The sequence below is a fragment of the Microcebus murinus genome, chromosome 13 (genome assembly GCF_040939455.1).
Source record: "Microcebus murinus isolate Inina chromosome 13, M.murinus_Inina_mat1.0, whole genome shotgun sequence".
NCBI classification, from domain to species: domain Eukaryota; kingdom Metazoa; phylum Chordata; class Mammalia; order Primates; family Cheirogaleidae; genus Microcebus; species Microcebus murinus.
Genome location: NC_134116.1, coordinates 66,030,438 through 66,046,520, shown reverse-complemented (window position 1 = coordinate 66,046,520; position 16,083 = coordinate 66,030,438). Strand labels below are relative to the sequence as shown.

Below are 16,083 nucleotides of genomic sequence, written 5' to 3'. Positions count from 1 at the left end.
CTTCTATTTCTGTTGTTTATTTATGTTTCTTTATGGATATGTGTTGACACGAGTTATATCTGTACGTATATTTATTCATCTACGTATGTGCACAAGTGTGAATATACATACATACATACATACATACATCTCTACTTATCTAGTTGAACTCACAGTGGGTGGTGGTGGAGGTCCGAGGATTCCTCTGTCCAAGTGTTTATTTTTGGTCTAAGAGATTTTAAAAGAATAAGTTCAGAATGTAGACATCATTGTAAACTTACTTTGGGGGATAAACAGTTACAGTTGGTGACTTGAGGCATGAACTGGGTGATTTTTAAATATTCATGTGTGTAGCTCTAATTGAAACTAGAAGGTCATTTTTTCATGAGAAATGAGGCTCTATGCGCTGGGAATAAATACCTTAGGCCTGTGAAATAGTGATGCTTCCAAATTTAAATAAAGCTCTTTAGCATTACATTAGTCTCAATGTTTTACAGTCTCTCCTCCGGAGTCAGGGGCTCCATCCAATGTACGAGTGGGCTGGCCTCTGGGACAGCAGCCTTAATGTGGTGACAGAATTCTAGAGGGTGAGGAAAACACCCAGAGAATCTTAGCTTTGTCTTTACTACTTAGGGCCCTACTCCTCTATATCCACTATACCTCTTCCTTGATGCCATATAGGGCTTCTCCTCACTTGTTCCTTGTTAAAGGATGAATATGGCACCAACACAATTCAATTACTGAAGTTCCCATCCCTCTAACTAACTCATGGTGTGATAACATTCTGAAATAGAGTAATTGCAAACTTGTGTAGTTGAGATGGAGCTCACAGAGGTGTGGGGAGGCCCCCTACTCCAATGATTGGTATCCTCATAAACAGGGAAAATTTGGGCACAGATGCACACATATGGATAATTTCCAGGGATGATAGCGGCAGAGATTCGGGTGATGAGTACATGCCAAGGAATACCAAAGAAGGCCAGCAACCAGCAACAGCTCGCAAACAGGCACACACCAGACTCTGCCCTACAGCCCTCGTAAAAAGCCAACCCTGCCGACACCTTCATTTCACACTTCTAGTCCCAAGGACTATGAGATGAGAAATTGCTGGTATTTCAGCCACTCGGTCCTTGACACTGTGTTATGCCAGCTCTAGAACCCACTGCAGCCCTCTCTAGTAGAGTCTCCTATGCAGGCAATCTGATAGCTTTCTAATAGTTTTGGCTGCCAGTCACTTGGGTAGAGGACGGTGGTCTGCTTCCTTCTCTCCTGTTCTGACCTTTTTTATCCGACTAGATACACAGAGGAAAGGGGGTTACATATAGAAGCTGACACTGCCAATACCTTAGAAACAGTGTCCAAGAAAGTCTACCTTTAATATTTGTGCATATTTTTATATATTTATATGCACATGTATATGTGAAGGAGATATTTATATATATGTGGATATATATGATTCCATCATACATCAGTGATGTCAGTTCACTTGGGTCAGAGCTAAAGACTTAAATTTCACACAAACACTATGTGTATACATAGACTTACTTTTTCATTCCCATTAGCTACAATATCCATACAACCAATAAATTGATTAAAGTCTAAGAAATTCACATGTAATTTGGCTATTTAGAAACTAGTATTTCATTTTTCCCTAGAAGTGATGCATTATATGGTAGTAATGAATTATTAAGCCTGTTCAAAGAAGCCTGAATGAATCAAGATTTTGAAAGTTATTTTCACTGCTGAAATCTCATCCCAATGTGTAACATTCTTTTGTGGTGCCAGTAGTTTTATTTTTTTATTTATTTATGTTTTCTTTTGTAATTTAGATTTTATTGGTTGTTTTGAGGATCAGTACAGACATTTCAATTTGCACACAATTCTTAACATGTGTACTGAAAATCTACAAAGCCATGTATTTTAATTCTTTTTAAAACAGTTTTTCCAGTGACTTTCCAACTGTAAATTTAGAGGCAAATTTTCCTTAAGAGGATATCAAATACCAGTATCTTTGAATGTTGATAACCTGTTACATAACTCCCACTAATTCATAATTTATTATCATATATACTACATACTCAAATTTTTAATCTTTCACAGCACATTAACAAAGTTATTAGGAAAACAGGATTACTGGGACCAAAGATGTTACATGGTTTCTGCTATTCTGACAGAAAACCATGATTAGGGAGTGGCTTTCTTTATGAAACAGATCTACTAAAAAACAACACAGAAAGAAATAATTAAAAATGTTCAAGACATTAAATGCAGGCCTAGAACTCCATATTGCCATTTAGTGTGCTTTATATTATAGGGTCTAAAAACTAACCCCCATCTATGGAATGTTAAGCTGACACCCAAGATGGTCAAAGCCTCCCATAATTCAATATCCCATATTATTTTCTGGTTGTACCCAAAACAAACAAGCAGCGAATGGTTTCATCACTTAAAAAAAAGCATTTCCACTTAAAAAATGGGATGAGGTGGGATTCCCTCCTTCTTAAAAATGTTTCTAGAGCTACTAAAAAACTTGCATTTAAAAACAGTTGATAAAAATATTCCTCTGGATTGTACAAGAAGGGAGACAGGGACCACTGATAAGACAGGGTGTATGATAGTAATCAGACTTGGCTTCTTTCTTTTCTGCCTCATCAGAAGCTGGACTCTCCATTTTTTGCAGGTAGATTTTCTTTAGTTTCTTAGTTAGCCACTTTGGACTGTTTTCCCTTTGTTCCCCTTTTCCCTTTTGGTACCACATTTTGTCTGAAGATTTATCTTTTGCTGCTGACTTTTTGGGCTTCATTTCCACATTTGAAGGAGCAAGTTTAGCTGAAAACAGCCCAGATCTCCTCTTGGGCTCTTCCTTCACCGGGCCTTTGGCAGAGCTGACTTCCCTCTTGGGCAATTTGGTGGAGGGGAGGGAGTGTGCTGGTGACCACAGTCTGCCACACCGGGGGAGCTTTCCCAAAGTTGGACTGCCTGGCGGCTACCATTGCTCCCCACGCCCGAGCTGCTGAGAACCACAGTTGGAGTAGTTTTAAATTCAACTTCAGTTTGTAGGCAGTCTGCTTTCTTTTTTTTTTTTTTTTTTTATATTTTTTTTCTCTTAACAATGCTATGACTGTGCTAGGCAGTCTGCTTTCTGTTTCAGTCTCACGTCTTCCCCATCCTGTGTCCCTGCATCACCTCTTTATTTCCTGCATCATGCTCATCTTCTGGCCCCTGAGACATGATCAAGTGGCTGCAGGTTAAGAAGAAAAGGGCCCCACCTACTGTGATAGTGAGGTTGTGTCTAGGCACCAGCCTCACACATTGACAGAGAACTGGAGGTCAGGAAACCCATCCGGGTTCCATTAGCTCCGTTCTTCTTGCTGAGCGCTTCCCTCTTCCTTAACCATCGCAATCTCCTAGTTGCTCTAAACGTGATTTTCTCTTCTATTGGCCCATCCTAGTAGGAAAGGTTGCACCAGAAAGGAGTCTCAAACACTGGGAACCTGACTGTTTACTAAAGAATTCCATGATACTAAGTATGACAAACACAAAACAGGAAGAAGAAACTCTCCTGTGACCAGCTCCTGTTTATCTGCCTCAATCAAGAAAAGATAGAAAGTATTTACAAAGGCTACAGTGAGAATATTTAAAAACAATGTCAGAGAAATACTCTCTGTGGCCTTTGATGCTCCTGAGGGCCAATCTCACAAATGTCAATGTGTTTCTTTAGCTGTCCTCTATTGCTGTTGTTTATGCATGTTTGTTTATGTATGTGTGTTGACAACAGTATGTCTGTACATATACTTATTCATTTATGTATGTGCCTAATTGTGTATGTATGTACATGCATACATATATCTCTACTTATCTAGTTGAACTCACGGTGGGGGGCGGTCGATGTCAGGGGATTCTCTTTTCCACGCGGTGGTTGATGTTCTACAAGGTTTTAAAAGAAGAAGGTAGAATGAAGACATCATTGTAAATTTACTTTTGGGGATAAACAGTGACAGTGACTCAAATCATGAACGGGTGATTTTTAAATATTCATGTGTATATCTCCTATTGAATCTAGAAAGTCATTTTTTATTAGAAATGAGGCTCTATGTGCTAAGAATAAATATCTTAGGCCTGTGAAATAGTAATGCTTCCAAATTTAAATAAAGCTCTTTAGTATTACATTAGTCTCAATGTGTTACAGTCTCTCCTCCGGAGTCAGGGGCTCCATCCAATGTACAAGTGGGCTGAACTGTGGGACAGCAGCCTTAACGTGGTGACAGAACTCTGAGGGGGAGGAAAACATCCAAAATCTATTAGCTTTGTCTTTCCTAATTAGGGCCCTACTCCTCCATTTCTACTACAGCTCTTCTGCAATGCCAGATAGGACGTTTCCTCACTTGTTCCTTGTTAAAGGTTGAATATGGAACCAACACAATTCAATTACTGAAGTTCCCATGCCCCTAACTCATGGTGTGACCTCATTCAGAGATGAGTACTTGCAAACGTGTGTAGCTGAGATGGAGCTCACAGAGGTGTGGGGAGGCCCCCTACTCCAATATGATTGACATCCTAATAAAGTTGGGAAAATTTGGGCACGAAGACACACACATAAATAATTTCCAGGAAGGATAGAGGCAGAGATACGGGTGATGAGTACATGCCAAGGAATGCCAAAGAAGGCCAGCAAGAAGCAAAAGCTAGCAAAGAGGCACACACCAGATTCTGCCCTACAGCCCTGATAAAAAGCCAACCCTGCCAACACCTTCATTTTGCACTTCTACTCCCAAGGTCTGTGAGATAAGGAATTGCTGGTGTTTCAGCTGCTCAGATGTGACACTCTGTTAGGGCAGCTATAGAAACTACTATAGCCCACTCTAGTAGAGACTCATACTCAGGCAATCTGATAGTTTTCTAAAAGTTTTGGCTGCTAGTCACCTGGAGAGGAGGCAGTAGTCTGCTTCCTTCTGACCTGTTCTGACCTGTTTTATCTGACACAGAGGAAAGGTGTTACATACAGAGGCAGATACCACCAATATTTTAGAAACAGTGTCCAAGAGTCTCTTTCCTTAATATTAGTGAATATTTTTATATATTTACATGTACATTTATATATTGAAGGAGATATTTTTATGTATATCTGATCTCTTTATACATTACTAATATCTATTAATTTGGTTCAGAGCTAAATAATTAAACTTCAGATAATCAAACAGTAAGTGCACTCATAGTCCTACGTTTTCATGGAAATAAGTTATAATATATATATACATTTAATAAACTGACTAAACTCTGAAAATACACATGTAATTTGGCTATTTTGAAACTTGTATTTCATTTTTCCCTAGAAGTGAGGAATTAATTATATGATGTAAATGAAAGTATCAAGCCTGTTGATAGAAGTCTCAATGTATCAGAATTTTAAAAATTTTATTTCCTGCAGAACCTTAACCCCATGTGTAAGGGTCTTTTTCCAGTAGAAGGAATTTTAGATTCCACTTCCATTTGGAGGTAGTCAGCTCTCAAATTCCATCTAATGTCTTCCTTCCTATGTCCCTCTATCACCTCTTCAATTCCTGCATGATGCTTGTCTGCCGACCCTGAGATATGATAAAGTGGCTACAGGCTAAGAAGACAAGGGCTCCATCTAACATGACAGTGAGGTTTGGTCTACGCACCAGCCTCACACGTTGACACAGCTCTGGAGGATGGAAACCCATCCAGGTTCCATTAGGCTCCTTTCTTTTTGTTGAGCGCCTCCCTCTTTCTTGTCCATAGCAACCTCCTGGTTGCTATTAATGGGATTTTCTCCTCTCCTGGCTCATTCTAGTAGGAAAGGGCGCACCAGAATGGAGAGTCTCAAACACTGGGAAACTGATTGTTTACAAAGGAATTGGATGGTACTAAGGATGACAGATACACTAGCAGGAAGAGGCAACACTCCTGTGATAAAGCTCCTCTTTATCCACCTCAATCAAGAAAATATAGAAAGTCACTTCCAAAGGCCACAAGTGAGAAGATTTAGAAAAAATGTCAAAGAAATACTCTCTGTGGCCACTGATGCTCTTGAGGGTAAATATCATAAATGTCAATGTGTTTCTTTAATTGTTTTCTATTTCTGTTGTTTATGCATGTGTGTTGATATGAGCTTGTCTGTATGTATACTTATTGATTTAGGAATGTGAATAAGTTTGTATGTGTGTACATATATATATATATATATGTATATATATATATATATATTTACTTATCTAGTTGAACTCACGATGGTTGGCGGTCCATGTCTGGGGAAACTCTTTTCCACCCGAAGTTTGGTGTTCTGTGAGATTTTAAAAGAAGAAGGTCAAAATGAAGACATCATTGTAAATTTACTTTTTGAGATAAATACCGACAGTTACTGACTCGAATCATGAACTAGGTGATTTTTAAATATTCATGTGTGTATCTCTAATTGAAACTAGATGGTCATTTTTTGTTAGAAAAGGGGCGCTATGTGCTGGGAATAAATACCTTAGGCCTGTGAAATAGTAATGCTTCCAAATTTAAGTAGAGCTCTTCAGTATTGCATTAGTCTCAAAGTGTTATAGCCTCTCCTTCTCAGTCAGGGGCTCCATCCAATATACGAGTGGGATGCACTTTGGGACACAAGCTCTCCAAAGTCTCTTAGCTTTGTCTTTCTGATATAGGACCTTCCTCCTCTATTTTCACTGTACCTCCTACCTGATGCAAGACAGAACTTTTTCACACTTGTTCCTTGTTAAAGGTTGAATATGGCACCAACACAATTCAATGACTGAAGCTCCCATCCCTCTAACTCATGATGTGACCTCATTCTGAAATAGAGAAATTGCAAACTTGTGTAGTTGACATGGAGCTCACAGAGGGGTGGGGAGGCCCCCTACTCCAATATGATCAGTATCCTCATAAACAGGGAAAATTTGGAAACAGATGCACACATATAGATATATTCCCGGGACAAGCAGCAGAGATCCGGGTGATGACTACATACCAAGGAATGCCAAAGAACTCCAGCAACTAGCAAAAGCTAGCCAAGGGGCACACAACAGACTCTGCCCTACAGCCCTCATAAAAAGGCAACCCTGCTAACACCTTCATTTCGCATTTCAAGCCCCAAGCACTGTGAGATAAGGAATTGCTGGTGTTTCAGCTGCTCAGATGTGATGTTTTGTTATGGCAGCCCTAGAAACCACTGCAGCCCTCTGTAGTACAGTGTCCTATGCAGGCAATCTGATGCTTTTCTAAAAGTTTTGGCTGCCAGTCACCTGGGAGGAGGCAGTGGTCTGCTTCTTTCTGACCTGTTCTGACCTCTTTTATCCCACTAGATACACAGAGGAAAGGGTTTACATATAGAAGGAGATACCGCCAATACTTTAGAAAGCGTCCAAGAAGTTTATATTTATTATTTGTGCATATTTTTATGTATTTATATGTACATTTATATATTGAAGGAGGTATTTTTATGTATATATGATATCATTATATGTTACTGATGTCTAGTATATTGGGTCAGAGCCAAATAATTAAATTTTACATAATCAAACAGTAGGTGTACTCATAGTCTTATGTTTTCATTCAAATAAATTATAATATCTATACGACTAATAACTGATTAAATTCTAATAAATACTGAGGTAATTTGGCTATTTTGAAACTGATATTTCATTTTTCCCAAGGAGTCAGTTATTCTATGGTAGAAATGAAAGTATTAAGCCAGTTGAAAGAAGTCTCCATGTATGAGGATTTTAAAAATTTTATTTCCTGCTGAACATTATTCCCATGGTTAAGTGTCTTTTTGTGGTGGAAGGCATTTTAAATTCCACTTCCATTTGGAGGTAGTCAGCTCTCTAATTCCATCTCATGTCCTTCCTATGTCCCTAAATCACCTATGTACTTTCATGTATCATGCTTGTCTTCCAGCCCTTAACATAATGTGATAGTGAGGTTTGGTCTAGGCACCAGCCTAACATGTTGACAGGGCTCTGGAGAATAGGAAACCTATGCAGGTTCCATTAGCTCCATTCTTTTTGCTGAGTCCTTTCCTCTTCCTTGTCCACCGCAACCTCCTCGTTGCTCGAGATGGGAATTTTCTCCTCTCCTGGTCTACTGGACTAGGAAACAGGGCACACGAATGGAGAGTATTAAACACAGGGAAGCTAATTGTTTACTAAGGAATTGGATGCTACTAAGTATGGATAACAAATACACTAACAGCAAGAAGCTATTCTCCTGTGACCAGCTCCTCTTTGCCTACCTCAGTGAAGAAAAGATAAAAAGTCACTTCTAAATGTTAGAGTGAGAAGATTTAGAAACAATGTCAGAGAAATACTCTCTCTGGCCATTGATGCTGCTGGGGGTAAATCTCACAAATATCAATATGTTTTCTTAATTATTTATTTATGTATGTCTATTGACACCAGCATATCTGTATGTATACACATTCATTTATGTGTGTGCATAAGTGTGTATGTGTGTACAAACATACATGTATCTTGACTTATCTAGTTGAACTCACGGTAGTCGGCGGTCCATGTCTGAGGAAACGCTATTCCATGAGAAGGCTGGTGATCTACGAGATTTTAAAAGATAAGTTAAGATTGAAGACATCATTGTAAATTTATTTTTGAGGATGAACAGTGACAGCAGTCACTTGAATGATGAACTGGTAATTTAAAAAAATTCCTGTATCTCTAATTGAATCTAGAAGCTCATTTTTTCATGAGAAAAGAGACTCTATGTGCTGGGAATAAATACCTGAGGCCTGCGAAATACTAACGCTTCCAAATTTAACTAAAGCTCTTTAGTATGAATCTCAATGTGTTAGAGTCTGTCCTCTGGAGTCAAGGGCTCCATCCAATGTAGGAGCAGGCTGGACTGTGGGACAGCAGCCTTAACGTGGTGACAGAACTCTGGAGGGTGAGGAAAACATCCAAAGCGTATTAATGTTGTCTTTCCTATTTAGGCCTCTAAAGCTGCATTTCCACTACACGTCTTCTTTGATGTCACATAGGACCTGTCCTCACTGGTTCCTTGTGAAAGGTGGAATATTGTACCAACACAATTCAATTACTGAATTTTGCATCCCTCTAACTCATGGTGTGACCTCACAGTGTGACCTGATTCTGATACAGAGTAATTGCAAACTTGTGTAGTTGACATGGAGCTCACAGAGGGGTGGGGAGGCCCGCTATTCCGATATGATTCGTATCCTCATTAACAGGAAAATTGGGGCAGAGATGCACACATACAGAAAATTTCATGAGAAGATAGTGGCATAGATCCAAGGGCTGAATACATGCTAAGGAATGCCAGAGAAGGCCAGAATCCAGCAACAGGTGGCAAAGAGTTACACAATAGACTCTGCCCTACAGCCCTCACAAAAAGGCAACCCTGTTAACACCTTCATTTCGCATTTCAAGCCCTGAGCATGGTGAGATAAGGAATTGCTGGTGTTTCAGCTGCTCAGATGTGACATTTTGTTATGGCAGCCCTAGAAACCACTGCAGCCCTCTGTAGTACAGTGTCCTATGCAGGCAATCTGATGCTTTTCTAAAAGTTTTGGCTGCCAGTCACCTGGGAGGAGGCAGTGGTCTGCTTCTTTCTGACCTGTTCTGACCTCTTTTATCCCACTAGATACACAAGGAAAGGGTTTACATATAGAAGGAGATATCGCCAATACTTTAGAAAGTGTCCAAGAAGTTTATATTTATTATTTGTGCATATTTTTATGTATTTATATGTACATTTATATATTGAAGGAGGTATTTTTATGTATATATGATATGATTATACATTACTCATATCTTTTAATTTGGGTCAGAGCTAAATAATTAAATTTTACATACTCAAACAGTAGGTGTACTCATAGTCTTATGTGTTCATTCAAATAAATTAAAATATCTAAACAACTAATAAACTGATTAAATTCTAAGAAATACTGAGGTAATTTGGCTATTTTGAAACTGATATTTCATTTTTCCCAAGAAGTCAGTTATTCTATGGTAGAAATGAAAAGTATTAAGCCAGTTGAAAGAAGTCTCCATGTATGAGGATTTTAAAAATTTTATTTCCTGCTGAACATTAATCCCATGGTTAAGGGTCTTTTTGCGGTGGAAGGCATTTTAAATTCCACTTCCATTTAGAGGTAGTCAGCTCTCTAATTCCATCTCATGTCCTCCTTCCTATGTCCCTAAATCACCTATGTACTTTCATGCATCGTGCTTGTCTTCCAGCCCTTAATATAAGGTCAAGCGGCCATAGCCTAAGAAGATAGTCACTCCATCTAATATGATAGTGGGGTTCAGTCTAGGCACCAGCCTCACAACTAAGAGAGCTCTGAAGGATAGGAAACCCGTCCAGGATCCATTAACTGCATTCATTTTGCTGAGTCCTTTCCTCTTCCTTGTCCACCACAACCTACTGGTTGCTCCAAACGGGAATTTTCTCCTCTCCTGGCCCACCGGACTAGGCACAAGAATGAAGGGCACAAGAATGAAGAGTCTCAAACACTGGGAAGCTAATTGTTTACTAAGGAATTGGATGTACTAAGTACAGATAACAAATACACTAACAGGAAAACGCTATTTTCTTGTGACCAGCTCGTTTTTGTCTACCTCAGTGAAGAAAAGATAAAAAGTCACTTCCAAATGTTAGAGGGAGAAGATTTAGAAACAATGTCAGAGAAATACTCTCTCTGGCCATTGATGCTGCTGGGGGTAAATCTCACAAATATCAATATGTTTCTTTAATTGTTTAATTATGTATGTGTATTGACACGGGCATGTCTATATGTATACCCATTCATTATATGTCTGCATAAGTGTGTATGTGTGTACAAACATACATGAATCTTGACTTATCTAGTTGAACTCACGGTGGTTGGCGGTAGATGTCTGAGGAAACTCTATTCCACGAGATGGTTGGTGATCTACGAGATTTTAAAAGATAAGAAAGAAGACATCATAGTAAATTTGAGGATGACAGTGACAGTAGTCACTTGAATGATGAACTGGTAATTTAAAAAAATTCCTGTGTAATCTCTAATTGAATCTAGAAGGTCATTTTTTCAAGAGAAAAGAGACTCTCTGTGCTGGGAATAAAACCTGAGGCCTATGAAACAGTAAGGCTTCAAAATTTAACTAAAGCTCTTTAGTATGAGTCTCAATGTGTTACAGCCTGTCCTCTGGGGTCAAGGGCTCCATCCAATGTAGGAGCGGGGTGGACTGTGGGACAGCAGCCTTAACGTGGTGACAGAACTCTGGAGGGTGAGGAAAACATCCAAAGTGTATTAACGTTGTCTTTCCTATTTAGGCCTCTAAAGCTGCATTTCCACTACACGTCTTCTTTGATGTCACATAGGACCTGTCCTCACTGGTTCCTTGTGAAAGGTTGAATATTGTACCAACACCATTCAATTACTGAAGTTTGCATCCCTCTAACTCATGGTGTGACCTCATGGTGTGACATCATTCTGATATAGAGTAATTGCAAACTTGTGTAGTTGACATAGAGCTCACAGAGGTGTGGGGAGGCCCGCTATTCCAATATGATTGTTATTCTCATAAACAGGAAAAATTTGGGCAGAGATGCACACATACTGAAAATTTCATGTGCAGACAGCGGCATAGATCAAAGGGCTAAATACATGCCAAGGAATGCCAGAGAAGGCCAGAATCCAGCAACAGGTGGCAAAGAGTTACACAATAGACTCTGCCCTACAGCCCTCATAAAAAGCCAACCCTACTAACACCTTCAATTCGCATTTCAAGCCCTGAGCATGGTGAGATAAGGAATTGCTGGTGTTTCAGCTGCTCAGATGTGATGTTTTGTTATGGCAGCCCTAGAAACCACTGCAGCCCTCTGTAGTACAGTGTCCTATGCAGGCAATCTGATGCTTTTCTAAAAGTTTTGGCTGCCAGTCACCTGGGAGGAGGCAGTGGTCTGCTTCTTTCTGACCTGTTCTGACCTCTTTTATCCCACTAGATACACAGAGGAAAGGGTTTACATATAGAAGGAGATACCGCCAATACTTTAGAAAGTGTCCAAGAAGTTTATATTTATTATTTGTGCATATTTTTATATATTTATGTGTACATTTATATATTGAAGGAGGTATTTCTATGTATATATGATATCATTATACATTACTCATATCTATTAATTTGGGTCAGAGCTAAATAATTAAATTTTACATAATCAAACAGTAGGTGTACTCATAGTCTTATGTTTTCATTCAAATAAATTAAAATATCTAAACAACTAATAAACTGATTACACTCTAAGGGATACTGAGGTAATTTGGCTATTTTGAAACTGATATTTCATTTTTCCCAAGGAGTCAGTTATTCTATGGTAGAAATGAAAGAATTAAGCCAGTTGAAAGAAGTCTCCATGTATGAGGATTTAAAAAATTTTATTTCCTGCTGAACATTATTCCCATGGGTAAGTGTCTTTTTGCGGTGGAAGGCATTTTAAATTCCACTTCCATTTGGTGGTAGTCAGCTCTCTTAATTCCATCTCATGTCCTCCTTCCTATGTCCCTAAATCACTTCTGTAGTTTCATGCATCGTGCTTGTCTTCTAGCCCTTAGGATATGGTCAAGCTGCCGTAGCCTAAGAAGATAGTGGTTCTATCTAATGTGATAGTGAGTTTTGGTCCAGGCACCAGCCTCACAACTGACAGAGCTCTGGAGGATAGGAAACACATCCAGGTTCCATTAGCTCCATTCTTTTTGCTGAGTCCTTTTCTCTTCCTTGCCCACTGAAGCCTACTGGTTGCTCCAAACGGGAATTTTCTCCTCTCCTGGCCCACTGGACTAGGAAACAAGGCAAGGCACAAGAATGAAGAGTCTCAAACAATGAGAAGCTAATTATTTACTAAGGAATTGGATGATACTAAGTACGGCTAACAAATACATTAACAGGAAGAAGCTATACTCCTGTGACCAGCTCCACTTTCTCTACCACCAGTGAAGAAAAGAAAGAAAGTCACTTCCAAATGTTAAGAGTGAGAAGATTTAGAAACAATGTCAGAGAAATACTCTCTCTGGCCATTGATGCTGCTGGGGGTAAATTTCACAAATATCAATATGTTTCTTTAATTGTTTATTTATGTATGTGTATTGACACCAGCATGTTTGTATGTATACACATTCATTTATGTGTGTGCATAAGTGTGTATGTGTGTACACACATACATGTATCTCCACTTATGTAGTTGAACTCACAGTGATTGGCGGTCGAAGTCTGAGGAAACTCTATTCCTGGAGAAGGTTGGTGATCTATGAGATTTTAAAAGATAAGTTCAGAAAGAAGACATCATTGTAAATTTACTTTTGAGGATGAACAGTGACAGTAGTGACTTGAATGATGAACTTTTAAAAAATTCCTGTGTGTATCTCTAATTGAATCTAGAAGGTCATTTTTTCATGAGAAAACAGACTCTATGTGCTGGGAATAAAACCTGAGGCCTGCGAAATACTAACGCTTCCAAATTTAACTAAAGCTCTTTAGTATTAGTCTCAATGTGTTAGAGTCTGTCCTCTGGAGTCAAGGGCTCCATCCAATGTAGGAGCAGGCTGGACTGTGGGACAGCAGCCTTAACGTGGTGACAGAACTCTCGAGGGTGAGGAAAACATCCAAAGCGTATTAACGTTGTCTTTCCTATTTAGGCCTCTAAAGCTGCACTTCCACTACATGTCTTCTTTGATGTCACATAGGACCTGTCCTCACTGGTTCCTTGTGAAAGGTTGAATAAGGTACCAACACCATTCAATTACTGAAGTTTGCATCCCTCTAACTCATGGTGTGACCTCATTCTGATATAGAGTAATTGCAAACTTGTGTAGTTGACATGGAGCTCACAGAGGTGTGGGGAGGCCCGCTATTCCAATATGATTGGTATCCTCATAAACAGGAAAAATTTGGGCAGAGATGCACACATACTGAAAATTTCATGTGCAGACAGCGGCATAGATCCAAGGGCTAAATACATGCCAAGGAATGCCAGAGGCGGCCAGAATCCAGCAACAGGTGGCAAAGGGTTACAGAACAGACTCCTACAGCCCTCATAAAAAGCCAACCCTGCTAACACCTTCATTTCGCATTTCAAGCCCTGAGCATGGTGAGATAAGGAATTGCTGGTGTTTCAGCTGCTCAGATGTGATGTTTTGTTATGGCAGCCCTAGAAACCACTGCAGCCCTCTGTAGGACAGTGTCCTATGCAGGCAATCTGATGCTTTTCTAAAAGTTTTGGCTGCCAGTCACCTGGGAGGAGGCAGTGGTCTGCTTCTTTCTGACCTGTTCTGACCTCTTTTATCCCACTAGATACACAGAGGAAAGGGTTTACATATAGAAGGAGATACCGCCAATACTTTAGAAAGTGTCCAAGAAGTTTATATTTATTATTTGTGCATATTTTTATGTATTTATATGTACATTTATATATTGAAGGAGGTATTTTTATGTATATATGATATCATTATATGTTACTGATGTCTAGTATATTGGGTCAGAGCCAAATAATTAAATTTTACATACTCAAATAGTAGGTGTACTCATAGTCTTATGTTTTCATTCAAGTAAATTAAAATATCTTACAACTAATAAAGTGATTAAGAGATACTGAGGTATCTCTTAAACTCTAAGAGATACTGAGGTAATTTGGCTATTTTGAAACTGATATTTCATTTTTCCCAAAGAGTCAGTTATTCTACGGTAGAAATGAAAGAATTAAGCCAGTTGAAAGAAGTCTCCATGTATGAGGATTTTAAAAATTTTATTTCCTGCTGAACATTATTCCCATGGTTAAGGGTCTTTTTGCAGTAGAAGGCATTTTAAATTCAACCTCCATTTGGAGGTAGTCAGCTCTCTAATTCCATCTCATGTCCTCCTTCCTATGTCCCTAAATCACCTATGTACTTTCATGCATCCTGCTTGTCTTCCAGCCCTTAAGATATGGTAAGTGGCCGTAGCCTAAGAGGACAATTACTTCATCTAATGTGATAGTGAGGTTCAGTCTAGGCACTAGCCTCACAACTGAGGAACCCATCCAGGTTCCATTAGCTCCATTCTTTTTGCTGACTCCTTCCCTTTTCCTTGCCCACCGCAACCTCCTGGTTGCTCCAAACAGGAATTTTCTCCTCTCCTGGCCCACTGGACTAGGAAACAGGGTACAAGAATGAAGAGTCTCAAACACTGGGAAGCTAATTGTTTACTAAGGAATTGGGTGCTACTAAGTACGGATAACAAATACACTAACAGGAAGAAGCTATACTCCTGTGACCAGCTTCACTTTGTCTACCTAAGTGAAGAAAAGATAAAAAGTCACTTCCAAATGTTAGAATGACAAGATTTAGAAACAATGTCAGAGAAATACTCTCTCTGGCCATTGATGCTGCTGGGGGTAAATCTCACAAATATCAATGTTTCCTGAATGGTTTATTTATGTATGTATGTATACATACATACATACAGCATGTCTGTATGTATACACATTCATTTATGTGTGTGCATAAGTGTGTATGTGTGTATACACATACATGTATCTTGACTTATCTAGTTGAACTCACAGTGGTCGGCGGTCGATGTCTGAGGAAACTCTATTCTTGGAGATGGTTGGTGATCTATGAGATTTTAAAAGATAAGTTAAGAAAGAAGACATCATTGTAAATTTACTTTTGAGGATGAACAGTGACATTAGTGACTTGAATGATGAACTGGATAATTTTAAAAAATTCCTGTGTGTATCTCTAATTGAATCTAGAAGGTCATTTTTTCATGAGAAAAGAGACACTATGTGCTGGGAATAAACACCTGAGGCCTGCGAAATACTAACGCTTCCAAATTTAACTAAAGCTCTTTAGTATGAGTCTCAATGTGTTAGAGTTTGTCCTCTGGGGTCAAGGGCTCCATCCAATGTAGGAGCGGGCTGGACTGTGGGACAGCAGCCTTAACGTGGTGACAGAACTCTGGAGGGTGAGAAAAACATCCAAAGTGTATTAACGTTGTCTTTCCTATTTAGGCCTCTAAAGCTGCATTTCCACTACACGTCTTCCTTGATGTCACATAGGACCTGTCCTCACTGGTTCCTTGTGAAAGGTTG

General features: G+C 39.2%; 1 protein-coding gene across 8 annotated transcripts in view; it reads right to left on the bottom strand.

Moving 5' to 3' along the window:
* Positions 1-16,083, bottom strand: part of LOC105868029 (phosphatidylinositol 3,4,5-trisphosphate 3-phosphatase TPTE2-like) — a 139,774-nt gene that overhangs the window by 59,165 nt on the left and 64,526 nt on the right. For 6 of the 8 annotated variants that reach the window (XR_012922470.1, XM_076009473.1, XM_076009468.1 and 3 more), the window contains 7 exons: positions 15,551-15,604; positions 13,208-13,261; positions 10,856-10,909; positions 8,498-8,551; positions 6,230-6,283; positions 3,853-3,906; positions 154-207 (listed from right to left, as the gene is read on the bottom strand). Coding sequence is in view for 7 of the 8 variants with exons in the window: in XM_076009473.1 (XP_075865588.1) it covers positions 154-207; positions 3,853-3,906; positions 6,230-6,283; positions 8,498-8,551; positions 10,856-10,909; positions 13,208-13,261; positions 15,551-15,604 (378 nt within the window). In the remaining variant the exon portion in view is untranslated. The remainder of the gene's footprint in view (positions 1-153; positions 208-3,852; positions 3,907-6,229; positions 6,284-8,497; positions 8,552-10,855; positions 10,910-13,207; positions 13,262-15,550; positions 15,605-16,083) is intronic. The other 2 variants (XM_076009470.1, XM_076009471.1) reach the window with 1 other exon arrangement.